The sequence below is a fragment of the Podarcis muralis genome, chromosome 7 (assembly GCF_964188315.1).
Source record: "Podarcis muralis chromosome 7, rPodMur119.hap1.1, whole genome shotgun sequence".
In the NCBI taxonomy this organism is placed as follows: Eukaryota; Metazoa; Chordata; class Lepidosauria; order Squamata; family Lacertidae; genus Podarcis; species Podarcis muralis.
In genome coordinates this window covers 46136155-46150100 of record NC_135661.1, presented here as the reverse complement: position 1 = coordinate 46150100, position 13946 = coordinate 46136155, and the positions used below count along the sequence as shown (strand labels likewise).

The 13946-nt window shown below is 42.8% G+C and overlaps 1 protein-coding gene across 3 annotated transcripts in view; it reads left to right on the top strand.

Annotated features, from left to right (window-relative positions):
- CDH5 (cadherin 5) overlaps positions 1 to 13946 on the top strand; it is a 31453-nt gene that overhangs the window by 13537 nt on the left and 3970 nt on the right. For 2 of the 3 annotated variants that reach the window (XM_028739662.2, XM_028739659.2), the window contains exons 2-10: positions 2028 to 2212; positions 3451 to 3650; positions 6227 to 6515; positions 7972 to 8088; positions 8991 to 9158; positions 10165 to 10352; positions 11325 to 11578; positions 12044 to 12174; positions 13196 to 13320. In XM_028739662.2, coding sequence (XP_028595495.2) covers positions 2206 to 2212; positions 3451 to 3650; positions 6227 to 6515; positions 7972 to 8088; positions 8991 to 9158; positions 10165 to 10352; positions 11325 to 11578; positions 12044 to 12174; positions 13196 to 13320 — 1479 coding nt within the window. In that variant the 5' untranslated portion in view covers positions 2028 to 2205. The remainder of the gene's footprint in view (positions 1 to 2027; positions 2213 to 3450; positions 3651 to 6226; positions 6516 to 7971; positions 8089 to 8990; positions 9159 to 10164; positions 10353 to 11324; positions 11579 to 12043; positions 12175 to 13195; positions 13321 to 13946) is intronic. The other variant, XM_028739660.2, reaches the window with a different exon arrangement.

Sequence of the window (13946 nt, the reverse complement as noted above, 5' to 3'; positions counted from 1 at the left end):
TAAAAGGAAAAATTGCAAAATGATGTGGAAACATGAGGAACTGAACTTGAGAATAAGGCTATCAATGGTTACAAATCCTGATGGCCATGTTCTACTTCCACTGTCAAATCTCTGGATACCAGTTGCTGGAAACCACAGGAGTGGAGAGCAGTGTTAAGTTCATGTCCTGCTTGTAGGTTTCCCATAGGCATTGGGTTGGCCACCGTGAGAACAAGATTCTGGACTAGATGGGTCATTGGGCTGCTGTCAGCATGGTTCATGATATGATAAGTCCTGCCCTGTCTGAAACAGGTCTTTAATTTGATCCAGCAAGGACTCCCAGCTCAGTGGCAGAGCTCATGTGTTTTTTGTGTGTGTGTGTGTGTTTTTTTTAAAAGGTCTTAGGTTCAGTTGTTCTAATCTTCAGACAGAGGTGGGAAACTCTGAAACCTTGGAAGGTTGCTGTCTGTCACTGTAGATGAGAGTGGGGAACCTGAGGCTTGAGGACAGCATGTGGCCCTCCAGGATTCTCTGTATAGCCCTTGGATTTCCCCAGGTCATAGCCCTCATTTGTCCTGCTCCATGCCCTCTGAGTATTTTTGCCTGGCTGGAAAGTGTCCATGGACTGTGATAACACATCTCTATTCAGGGAAGCAAGGAAGGGGGGCCTTTTGCATGACTGGAATGTACCCTACTGTACAAAGTTAGGAGTCCCATCCATTGCTTCACCCACTTTTGGCCACCACTGGCATGTGCCCCCCAGAAGGCTGCCTATGAGGAAATGCAGTCATTGGGCTGAGAAATGTTCCCCACCTCCACTGCAGCCAATAACAATGTAGGTGGACCAGTGGTCTGATTCAGGGCCCTTCCAGACTTTCTTTTTATTGCACATTCATGATTATTTGTACTAATGACATGATCCTGTTTTTAATACTATTTGCACCTGCAAACCTTTGGGGATGATCAGACTGATTCACTTCAAATCAGTCCATATCTGATAACTTTCTGCTGAGATCCCATAACTTTTTATACCACAAATATGGAGGGGGAAGGGGGTTGCCCCACGTTTGTTATGCTACAACCCCTCCAGACAGCAATAATGCAATAGCATTGGGGAAGTGTTGCAGAACAAACTAGAGCAGGATAAATCCACCGCTGGTTCTCTACTGTGTCAATGACATGTTGCAGAATATACCCACTGCAACAAAACACCAATATGCAGGGGCCCAGAGTATAAGCCAGCTTCCTGTGTTCTCAAATTACTGGCAAGAAGGGATTTGCAAGTGGAAACATGCACGTTCCAAACTTTTTGCTCATGATGCAAACGTTGTAATATTAGAGGAATCTTGTGGCTGGTTTGGAAAACCTCAAGAGAAATGGTATATTGGCGTCAGCAAACAAACTGTTCCAGGGAAGAAGGGGCTGACAATCCAGTTCCCAAAAGTCAAGAAGAGACAAACGTATTTTATCTGGCGACACAAAGTCTGCTCAAAAAAGCACTTGGAGGAAGTGAAACCCTTTGCAAGTTTTCAGAATGTAAAAAGAAATGAATGTGAAGGAAAGGGGCAGACGAGAAGTACTGTGGCCATCTTTTCAATGATGCAGGGAAGCTGCCGTTTTTGGGGTCAGATCATTGGTCCAAATAGTTCAGTACTGTCTACACAACCTGCTCATCTCCCCTTTGAATTGAGGATGTCCTACACACAACCCACAGCCACCGGTGCCCAGCATCAACTGCCTGAGGCAGCCACCTCACTGTGCCTAATTATAGGACTGGCCCTGAGGTGGTGTTTCATAAATTATAATCAATAAATGTCACCTGGTATCAGGCATGTTTGCAATGAGAATGCAGTGATGTGAGCTTAGATAGACCACTACTTCCACACCTGATAAAACAATGCAGCTGCAACCCCATCACACCCATGATTCATCAAAATCTGGGCAGGTTAAGGTAATCCCAAGAATAAAGGCTCCCATAGTATTTAGATGTATTGTGATATACCAGGGTCCTCCAGATATTGCTGACTACGGCTCTCTTCATTTCTTAGCACTGGCCGTGCTAGCTGAGCCTGATGGCAGTTGGAGACCCACAATAACTCACCACCCACAAATTTCACGTCCCTTCAATTAACTGAATTCAGTGTGGCCTCACTCTGTTGAACCATCAGATTTTGGAAGCCCATAAAACTCCAGGCTGGTTCAGACACTGCCAAGAGGTGCAGAAAGATGGCAGGTGAGAGACCAGTGCTTCAGTTTCCTCTCTTACTGTAATATATTTAGTTATTAGTTCACTTAAATTGATTGTTTGTAGGCTGTTTTCCAAAAAAGCTGCCTGAAATACCACACACCCTTTGCTATTTTACATTGCTGTTTATTTATATGCTGCCTTTTGACCAAAAAAAGGCCACCAAGGCAGCTCAGAAAGAGTAAACAAATACATGCAAATACAATAATGCAAATGCAAAATAATACAAATGCAAGTGATACGATTCAAAGCAAAATCTTAACATTTCAAAAGTATTAAAAACCCAGCATATCTGTGTTCCTGCCAAAAAGAAATACTTAAGCAGCAGCTTTGCCTTATAAGGGTCAGTGAGAGCCAGTGTGGTGTAGTGGTTAAGAGCGGTAGACTCGTAATCTGGGGAACCAGGTTCGCGTCCCCACTCCTCCACATGCAGCTGCTGGGTGACCTTGGGCTAGTCACACTCCTCTGAAGTCTCTCAGCCCCACTCACCTCACAGAGTGTTTGTTGTGGGGGAGGAAGGGAAAGGAGAATGTTAGCTGCTTTGAGACTCCTTTGGGTAGTAATAAAGCGGGATATCAAATCCAAACTCTTCTTCTTCTTCCCAGGCAGGGGGAGTGGGGCAAGGCAGATAGAAAATCTGCTTGAAGGCTCTTTTGGAATTTTCTGGTGGAATATGTGGTGATTGCCACCCAATGGATAGTTGTAAGGGATTAGTAGAAAAGTTCAAGGAGGAGGAGGCTATCATTGGCTACTAGTTTTGGTGGTGATATACTACAGTGCTACCTCAGGTTAAGAACTTAAATCGTTCTGGAGGTCCGTTCTTAACCTGAAACTGTTCTTAACCTGAGGTACCACTTTAGCTAATGGGGCCTCCCGCTGCCGCTGCGCCGCGTGATATCTGTTCTCATCCTGAAGCAAAGTTCTTAACCTGAGGTACTATTTCTGGGTTAGCGGAGTCTGTAACCTGACGTGTCTGTAACCTGAAGCATCTGTAACCCGAGGTACCACTGTACCACCAAACTTAGAGGTGGCATGCTACTGAATAGCAGCTACTAGGGAGCAACAGTGAGAGAGGGCTATTGCCCTTATGCCCTGCTTCCCAGAGGCATCTGATTGGCCATTGTAGAAGCGGGATGCTAGACAAGATAGGCCTTCAGGTGCATGGGGAGAGTTTCATTGGAAAGACCCCAACAACATCTGTAGTCATTGTTTGTATTGCTTTACAGGGCTTTCTTCCACAGAGATGGCAAGATGCTGCCTTCTCCTGCTTTCTTTGATGCTGGTTCCCACTAGTGCTCGTGGAGAAGATTTCACAAGGACTGCTGTTAACAGCAATATTAACAAGCGCATAAAGAGAGAGTGGATCTGGAATAAAATGCATATTATCGAAGAACACAATGGGACTCTACCACATCATGTTGGGAGGGTAAGAATATATTTGTTGAATTTCAGTCCTGCCCATCCTCCCAAATGAATGTAATTTTTACCCTGTTCTTTTACAATTAACAATTGATGAACCATCAATTCATAGTTCAGTTGTAAAGGATGTGCTTTATATGCAGAAAGGCATAAGTACAATTCCTGTTGTCTCCAGATGAAAGAAACTATCAATGGCTACTAGCTAGGATGGCTATGTTCTGCTTCCATGGCCCAAGGCACTTGCTGTGAATACTGTTGCATGAAGGTCTTGCTTTTGGGCTTCCCATAGGCCTCTGGGTTGGCCTGTGCAAGAACAGGATACTGGATCAGATGGGTCATTGGCCTGATCCATCAGGTTCTTCTTATGTTCTTACAAGCAGGTACCAAGTGATGAGGAAGATCTCTGCCTATGAGTTGCAGATTGACAAATTGTCCAGCATTGAATGAAGTAGCTATGTTTTTCCAAATTCCTTTTCATTTCTGTTGTCTGCCTGTGTGCCAGCCTCTCATCCAACCTGTGGCTGCTGTTGCTGAATGCCAGCTCAGCTCTGAGAAGACCTCACTCACTCATGATCTGATTATGGATGAGGAGGCCAATCTGGTCTGTATCACTGAGACCTGGGTGCTCCCCTGTGTATTCAGTGCAGTATCAGGGAGGGGGAGTTGCTGTGGTCTATAGAGATTTTCTCTCCCCCTTCAAACTCTCTGTCCAGTTTGGGGGGAGATCTAGAGTGTGTGTTCCTGGCCCTGGGCAATTGGGACAGATTGGAGATTCTGCTGGTTTACTGCCTGCCTCACTGAAGCTCAATCCACATAAGATTGAGGAACTGTTAGTGGGTGGTTCCCTACACCAGATGGCTGGGATGTTGCCTACTCTTGATGGGGTTGTACTCCCTCTGAAAGAGTGGGTATGCAGCTTGGGGGTCCTTTTAAATCCATTGCTGTTCTCAGATGGCCTTGGTGGCTTGGAGTGCCTTCCATCAGTTTCAGCTGGTAGCCCAGCACCACCCCTATCTTGACAAGGATAGCCTAATGTTTGTCGTCTATGCTCTGGTAACCTCTAGGTTGTACATTATATACATTATACACAGGGCTGCCTCTGGGGGTGGTTTAGAAACTTCAACTGGTGCAGAATTCAATGGCCAGGTTTCTCATTAGGGCAAGACAGTTTGAGCATATAAAACCAATCCTGACCCAGCTGCTCTGGCTGCCAATTAGTTTCTGGGCCCAATTCAAAGTGCTGGAATTGACCTATAAAGTCTAAAATGGCTCAGGACCACGATGCCTCAAGGATGTCCTCTCTCCATATGAACCAACACTGAGATCATCCTCTGAGGCCCTTTTTCATGTGACTCCTCAACGAGAGGTCCGGAGAGTAGCAACACATGAACGGGCCTTTTCTGCGGTGGCTCCCCACTTGTGGAATGGTCTCCCAAGGGAGGCTCACCTGGTACCTTCCTTACATATCTTTACGTGTAAGGCAAAAACATTCTTATCCCAGGCCTCTGGCTAATTAAACAATTTATGGCCTTTTAAACTGGGTGGGAAGGGATATTGTTTTTGTTTGTTACTATGTTATGCATTTTTGTGTTTATATATTGGAAACAGCAAGTGATTTTCAGATGAAGGGCAGTATAGAAATTTAATAAATAAATAAAATAAATAGAAATAGAAATTATTCAGCAAACATTAAACAAGCAGTGCACACCACAGCAGTTCCAGGAAATTATTTTGCCCATGAATCTACATGAAAGTACCTAAAGCCATGAAAGCTGGAAATCTATCATTTTCTACGAAGCCCTAGTATTATAGCACTATGACCTTTCTGCAAAGCTTAGATGCATTTGTGGGTCTGAGAGGTAACACAAACATGTTGAGAAGGAATCAGATATATGCTGTTTCTTTCTCGGAAGACGAATGAGCAAACATACAAAGGAAGGAACTCTCTTTGGGGACAATTCCAGGAAAAGAGAGGAAGTTTCACCATGTCCTACAGAACAAGCTCACATTAGCAGACAGTACTTGTTGCAGTACTCACAGCCTGTCAGGCAAATGCACTGATCCAGAAAGGTCCCCTTCACTTCACTATGACAGCCTGACAGAACCCTGCTAACATTCAGGGAGATGAAAACATACAGCTGCCTCCATCAAGGACAGCATCAAACTCAGCAATGAACACCATCTGAAAAGCTTTGCCTGAGTCACATGCAGTTAATCGAGGGGATTTCATAATGTACTGTTCCATTGACTATATTGTTGTATGCCACCCCTATCTCCATGCAGGACAAGACTCTAGGGGTTCCAAGCAGCTTACCCAGGGTTTGTGTTTTCTTTTGGAAATGGGGAACAGCAAAGACTTTGGTGTCCTTATATATATATATATATGGTTTATTTACACATATATACAACCTGAGCAATGGGTTTTATGAGTCCCTGGCCATTGGCTAGGCTTCTTATGGCTTCTGGGAGTTGTAGTTCAGCAACATCTGGGGACTGTGTTCCTAGGATTCCTTACTGACTGTCACAATTTTGTTCTGCTTTCACATTTTAATTCTTATTTACAGACTTTGTTATACTTTTTAGATCACATCAACCATCAGGAATCCCAATGCTAAATACGTTCTTGAAGGGGAAGGTGCTGGGACTCTGTTTAGAGTGGAAGACAGCACTGGAGATGTGTCTGCAAATGAGAGGCTGGACCGAGAGAAGAAAGCTGAGTACCACTTGAAGGCTCACATTCTTGACCGTTTCACCAATAAGTCATTGGAACAACCCTCCGTGTTTCGTATCATAGTCTATGACATCAATGACAATGCCCCAGTTTTTGTACAAAAAGTGTTTAATGGTTCTGTCTTGGAAATGTCACCACTAGGTAAGCTCATCTCTCTCTTTTAAAAAATGCTACTGTGCTTGCATGCAAAAAAAGGGTACCTTAACAGAAACTAGACACAGGGAGTCACTTTTTGCCCAAGGGACAGATTCAAACCTAGCCAACCTAGGACCCTAGAAGTTGTTTCTCTGCCCAATAGCAGGCAAGGCTAGAAGTGAAAGGGGGGGGGGGACAAAAGTCAGCAGGTTGAAAGGCCAACAAAGCAAAAATACCAGCAAAACAATTTTTTTTAATGTGCATATTTTTTATTTATTTTATTTTATTTTTATGTATTCTGAAAACATTTTACATATTCTTAAATTTAAGTCTCCATTAAGGCTTAGTCTTTAAAGCATCTAAAATGAATGTAAGATACATAAAATGTTAAGTTTAACCAGGGGAAAGCCACAGATAACGTTGAAAGTGACAGGACAAATAAAAATGATAGATGGGTAACATCAAATGATGTCACATGATTGGCAAGTGGGCAGAATTTGCTAGAAATGGGTTCAGAGGCCGGAGGTTTCCCACCACTAATATAAATGAAAAGAAGCATAGATCATCCAGTTGCAGTAAGAAAGCTAACTCTCCCTTAGTTTCTTACGCTGAATACTTACAGAAACAGACCATGGCTCAGAGCCACTCTAGTCATGTGGAGCTAGCCGTGTGCAGTGATTTATGGCCCTGGATGGAGGTTCAAGAGACATCTAGCCAGCTCAGCCAAGCCCAGATTAGCACTTAGATGCATAATGTTCTTTGAGAGCTTACACACACACACACACACACACACACACACACACAGTGCCCACACTAGATCCCTGGTCTGTAAGTAACCTCTCCCTTCTCTTAGTTAACCCTTTCCATCGTTGACTAGCCACTTGTATGGCTAGCCCCAAAATAGCTTCCTCTTTCACCAAGCCTTTTAAGCTGATATCTTTCCCAGTCTACATCTGCACTGGAATTGTTTTAAAGATATTTTTATTGTTTCATCACTTGTTTGTCACCCTGGGCTCCTTTGGGAGGCAGAGCAGGCTATATATTTATTTGATTGTTTAATTGAGCATTCTTGTTATAACCAGTGTGGAGTAGTGGACTAGAGTTCTGGACCAAGAGCCTGGATCAGTCACTGTCTCTCAGCCTGGCCTACCTCACAGGGTTGTGGCAGTGATAAAATGGGGAGGGGGAGGAAAAACTGTGTACACTTACATGGCCTTGAGTGCCTTGGAGCAAATGTAGGATAGAAATGTCCTAACAGCAGCAGCATTAAATAGGAGGGTTCAAAGTGGTGAGGGAGGAAAAGGTTTGTCTCAGGAGAGTCAATTTTTCACACCTCTTTAAGCAGATTCATCATAGTTCTTGTTGGCAGTTTTTTACACGAACAGAATCTAAACACTAATAATTAAGTATCATCTTTTGGTATCTCTCCCCCCCCCCCCCCGCTTGCTCTCGCTCTCTCTAGGAACATCAGTCACCAAAGTGACAGCTGTAGATGCTGATGACCCCACAATTCTTGGCAATACTCGTGTTTCCTACAAAGTTATTCAGGGAAACCAATACTTCAAAATAGATGATACTGGTAGGTATGATATCAATAAATCAGCTGGTGAAAAGTAATCCTGACAGACTCAACTCCTCCCAATTCAGGAAAGCTAGTCCTGGGAAGTCTGAGATCCATAAGTAGAACAAAGCACTCTTATTGCTCACACTAACAGGCAAGCCTGAGTAGGAAACGTCTGTGTAGAAGTCAGGCCACACCACATCATCTGTCAAGTCAGTTTGTTCATCTTTGAGAACTTTCAGACTCACTGTGAAATAATATACTTCTGCATACCCACCTGCTGAGTCTTCCAAGCAAACAGAAACCAATGCCTTTTTGACAGGAGTGCCAACTTGGCCCTGCAAACATGGGTGCCCGGGGCTGTGGGTGCCATGCAGTGTGCATGGCCCTGGCACTAAAATTATGGGTGCCCAGCCCCTTCGTGGGGAATTTTGTGGGAGCTCAGGCACTCAGGGCCCCAGGGAGTTGGCACCTATGCTTTTTGATGGTCCCATTTAGCTTCCAAACAAATAGATATGAAACCACCAAAGTTTGGGATTAGAAGGATCTTTGAAAAGTTCAAAGGATTTCTCACTCCCTCATCTGCTGATGAGGAGCAAACAATGACAGCTGGCTTTTCTAGATTTGAAGCAGGTAGGTAGGTAGGTAGGTAGACCACACCACACATAAAGTTTACCTTGGAAGGATGAAAAGGGAGAAGAGAATACTGCCTTGGAGAAGACTGCTGGACAACCAAAACTGGCAAGTAGTGACCTGAGGGAGGGAGTCAAAATTCTGTTAACTGTTTTTAAAATTAAAAATAAATGCTAAATTAAAGGCAAGCAGTAGAAATTTAGGTTATACAGATTAATAGTAAAAAAAAAAAGTTGAGGTGATAGATGAGGCAGATGCATGTTTAGCTTTCTTCTTTTCTTTTACAGGAACAATCTACACAGCTGTACCAGATTTGGACAGAGAAAAAACCCCTGTTTATACAATTGTGGTAGAAGCAGTGGATGGCCATGGTCTACACTCAGAAGAATCAGGCACTGCTACAGTCCGCATCTCACTGACTGACATCAACGACAACTTCCCAACATTTAGGAAAAGTTAGTTTTGCAAAATCAATGAATTAAATTTGATGAAGCCATCTGCTCCTAACTCAGTTCATGGAAATTGAATGTAATGCAGTGTGGGTTCCAAATCTGACTAGATATTTAGAATGTTTATGTATTCCATGACAGCATGTCAGACCACTGATGCATCCAGTACAAAATGTCTACACTGTCTGGCAGTGGCTGTCCAGCGTTTCCAAGCAGGGCCACTGCATACTGCTAGGCAGAGTAGACAGTATTAAGCTAGATGAATCAATGGTCTGACTCTTTCTATGGGTGTTATGCAATTCTACTTTTACTCAGAGTAGACCCATTGAAGTTAATGGACACGCCTAACTTAAATTCATTAATTTCAGTGGGTCAGCTCTGAGTAGGACTAAGTTGGTTACAGCCCTGTGTTCCTTGAAGCTAACACAGCCTTCTGTCCATGCCACCAACTGATACACCATCATTTCCCATTCATTCAGTGAAAAAAAGAAAGAAAGAATGGGTGGGTCTACAGCAGACAGTTAGATTTACACACAGAAGCTACAGTTTAGGGCCTCAAATTAGAAGGGGCCTCTAAATGCAAAAATATTGAATTTCAAGTTTTACATAACTGGTTAAAAATAAACAGGCATATTGCAAGTGGGGATGTAAGAAGGCTGCACTTTCTGTTGTGATCTGTATTTGTCACAAACAGTGCTGTTTCCATTCTGCTGCAGTTTGGTTTCTGCCAAATATTCTGTTATTCATCATGTTGTCCATTATTTAATGTATGTTATGTAAGCTACTCCAGGGGCACCCTGTTTCCAACAGCTGATCCATATGCAGCCCCTTAGCTAAAAGGATACCCAGGCCTCAGAGCATGAAAACACTCAAGATGGCCACACATAAGGCCAATGCCACACAATTTAGTGATAAAAATTGAAATGAGAAAAATGATGATCCTTTTGTTAGCAAGAACATGTGTTCTGATTTTCCTTTTATTCCAACATACTTTTATTTGTTTGTTTTCCAGAAAACTTCCATTTTGAAGTCCCTGAAAATACCAGGTTAGACGGTGAAGTTGGCAGACTGGAAGTTGAAGACGTTGATGAGCCACAGAACAGAAATACAAAGTACAGTTTTGTCCAAGGACCTTACCAAGATACCTTCAGAATAGAACCAAACCCCTTCACAAATGAAGGAATAATTAGACCTAAGAAGGTATGGTGATGATCAGTGTATCATTGTTTACATCAGGGGTGGGGAATCTTTGTGAGCCCAAGAACTACCTTCCCTTAATTTTCTGGGAGCACGTGCCCATGGTTGGTGGGGCCAGTACAAAAGATGGATGGGACAACCACTTTCTCACACACATCCATTCATACATCTAGACACATCCAGTATACCCGAAGGAGTGTCTCCAACCCCATCGTTCAGCCCGGCCACTGAGGTCCAGTTCTGAGGGCCTTCTGGCAGTTCCCTCACTACAAGAAGTGAGATTACAGGGAACCAGACAGAGGGCCTTCTTGGTAGTGGTGCCCACCCTGTGGAATGCCCTCCCATCAGATGTCAAGGAAATAAACAACTGTCTGACTTTTAGAAGACATCTGAAGGCAGCCCTGTTTAGGGAAGTTTTTAATGTCTGGTGATTTATCTTTTTTATTATTATTATCATTAATTCTGTTGGGAGCCACCCAGAGTGGCTGGGGAAACCCTGTCAGATGGGCTGGGTATAAATAAATAACATTATTATTATTATTATTATTATTATTATTATTATTATTATTACTACTACCCACTGTCACACAACAGGCTAATAATTGACTAAATAAATCTACATGGGTACAAAACTTCCAGAAGAGTTTGCAAGAGTTTCCATTAAATTAAATTCCAGGTTCATTCCAAAATGGGCTTTGCAGACCAGAAATATAAATATAACTCTCTCCATAGGAGCAGGACCACAGCTCAGTGGTAGAGCATCTGCCTTGCATGCAAACACATCGGGTTCAATATCCAACATCTCCAGGTAGCACTGGGAGAGACCTCAGTCTCAGACCCTGCAGAGCTTCTGCCAGTCAGAGTAGATAATAGTGACCTAGCTTCCTGTGTTCCTAAATATTAAAAAAAATGTTCGTTGTATACACAGTGTCCCTTTTCATTGTGTACTGATAATGTTCGTGTGTGTGTTTTTAGCCACTGGACTTTGAGAAGGTATCCTCCTACAAGTTTGATGTTGAAGCAACTGATGCCGACATTAACTATGCATATTCCAGAACGAAAGGTTCCAAGAGTATTGCAAGTGTAACCATCAAAGTTCTCGATGTTGATGAACCACCTGTCTTTTCCCAACCTTTCTATATATTTGAAGTTCAAGAAGAAAGTGACATCAAAAAGGTTATCGGATCTGTGTCGGCACATGACCCAGATAGAGCAAAACGGCAAATAAGGTAACAGAAAGTTTCTTCTGTACCCAAAAGGTGCTCAGTCAACTGAGTTTGCATCCCTTGCAACAACACTTTATCCACAATACAGCCCATGATAATGTGTTGAAGAACTGAATTGTTATACTGTATAATGCAGGGATGAAGAGCCTATGGCCCTCCAGATGTTGCTAAACCAGAGACATAGCCGGGTCAGGGCCAATGAGGCCGTGGCCCCAGATGCACATTTCTGATGGGGCACAACTAGGCGCCCCCATCACATGTGACTGGGCCTTTGGGGCTGGGGCAGTGGCAGAGCCTCCTTCTCCTCGCGGTCGCATGCCCTGGCCCTGAACTGGCCGTGAGGGAGGGAGAGAGCACCATGCCTCATGTTTCCCTTCCAACAACTCATCCCCCAGCCCCAACTCTGTCTCTGCCTTGGCTCCTCCTCAGATACTACTTTGATACCATTTTTTAATGCACCCTACACAGATATCACATCCTGAGATCCAATTATTTCAAAATATCCACCAAGGGACATATTTTTGCCTTGAAGCCTTTGGACAGGGAAGAAAGTGCCTGGCATAACATAACTGTGGCAGCCAATGAACTGGAGCAAGACAGTAAGTATGAACCTGTGTCACTAGGGAATTTGACAAGAGTGAGGCACCCACCCTCTTCTTTGCAGATTGCAATAAGCAGGCAAAATACAAGTCCTCCCTCTTTGAACCTTTTTGCTGTTGTAGCCATGCCGTGAAAGCCATTCTTCAGTGGGAACCATCCCAAGGCCTTGTGCCAAGTGGATGGCACCAATCATGAGGGTCTTACTATTCTGATTCACTCCCCCACTCCTTCAATCCTGTCAAGGATACGATTTTATGTGAAAAAACTATATTTGCATGATAATACAGCATCACAGAATGCAGAGAGGGAGGGAGAAATTCAAATCAGTTCACATTTAAAGGTATATCTACCTAGTTCTCACTTTCCTAAACTATAGCTATACAACCATCCTTCAAAATTCACAGTTGTTTGAAATTTGCAATGCAGGTTTCCTGCCAAGAAATGCTTATAAAAATGCATAGAGTGAGCATAATAAATGTGTGTATTGGTGACAATGCCATACAATAATTGCTTTGAAAAAATACATACATTAGGTCCTGCTTACAAAAATGTGCATATCAGGAGAAATTTGCACTGAAATACTGGTGAATTTTCATGAGAACGTTTTTGGAGGGGGGAATCACAAACTGATGTAGAAATGTGGAGAGCTGGACATTAGACTGGAAAAATTACAAACTGACAGAAACTAAAATGGATAGATTTACCCGTCCCTACGTGGAATGAACCATCTGAAAAGCAGATTTCTCAGCTCTCTGCAAGTTGCATCCAATGGATACTAGAATTGGATACAACCCTATGTGAGCCAAAACCCTGCTTTTTAGGATTCCAGATCGCATGCAGATAGTCCTACGCAAACAATTGTACATTACACATGGCAGTTCTCTGCAGACATTCTTACATGTCTCAGAGTTGAGGCATGTAATTCACTCACTGCACTGATGTAATGTGAATACTGGTTGCCTCTATTTGATTTCAGATGGATGCCTGATTGATAAATCTGTGATTTTCTTCTTGCTTCAGGAATTGTGCCCAATCTAGAAACCCACGTACCAGTTTACATTAAAGTTACTGATATAAATGACAATGCACCAGAATTTGCTGATGTTTACAATCCTAGAGTGTGTGAAAATGCAGCACCAGGAAAGGTAAAGTATCAGAACCAAACTGCTAATACTACTCAGCCGCACAGACCAGCAATCCTTGCCAGGATTGAATCTTCCCATTTTGCCCCCCTTAAACCTATGTGCAAATCAGAACACTGATCTGCAGATATATTCTCAGAAAATATTTCCCAAAATTAAACCCCTTATTAAGGAAATGTCTTTGGGGTTCTTCAACTCCAAGAGTATCGTTATTAAAAATGCAACTGCAAATAAAACAAGGAGGATTTGGTATTATATCACCAAGCTTATTTATTGAGAAATACTAGAAACTTGAAACCCAAAATTAGTGATAACTTCCCAACTTGGGCAACCCTAAAATATAGATGTATAGCTCCTTTATCTTGATGGACTGCACTAGGATCACAATATATTAAAACCCAGGATTCTCCTGAAACAAGATTGTCAGCTAGAAAATATGGAACACAAGGTCTAGTAAAAATTGACTGATTTTCCTATGCTAAACTGACTTTGTGGGGAAATCCCACTTTAAAAATCAGGGTGGGGTGGGGAATGGTAATATGAAAGAACAGGATGAAGGCAGGCATATTGACTTTAGGCCAATTAATAGATGAGAATGATGAATTTTATACTTGTGCTATATTAAAAGA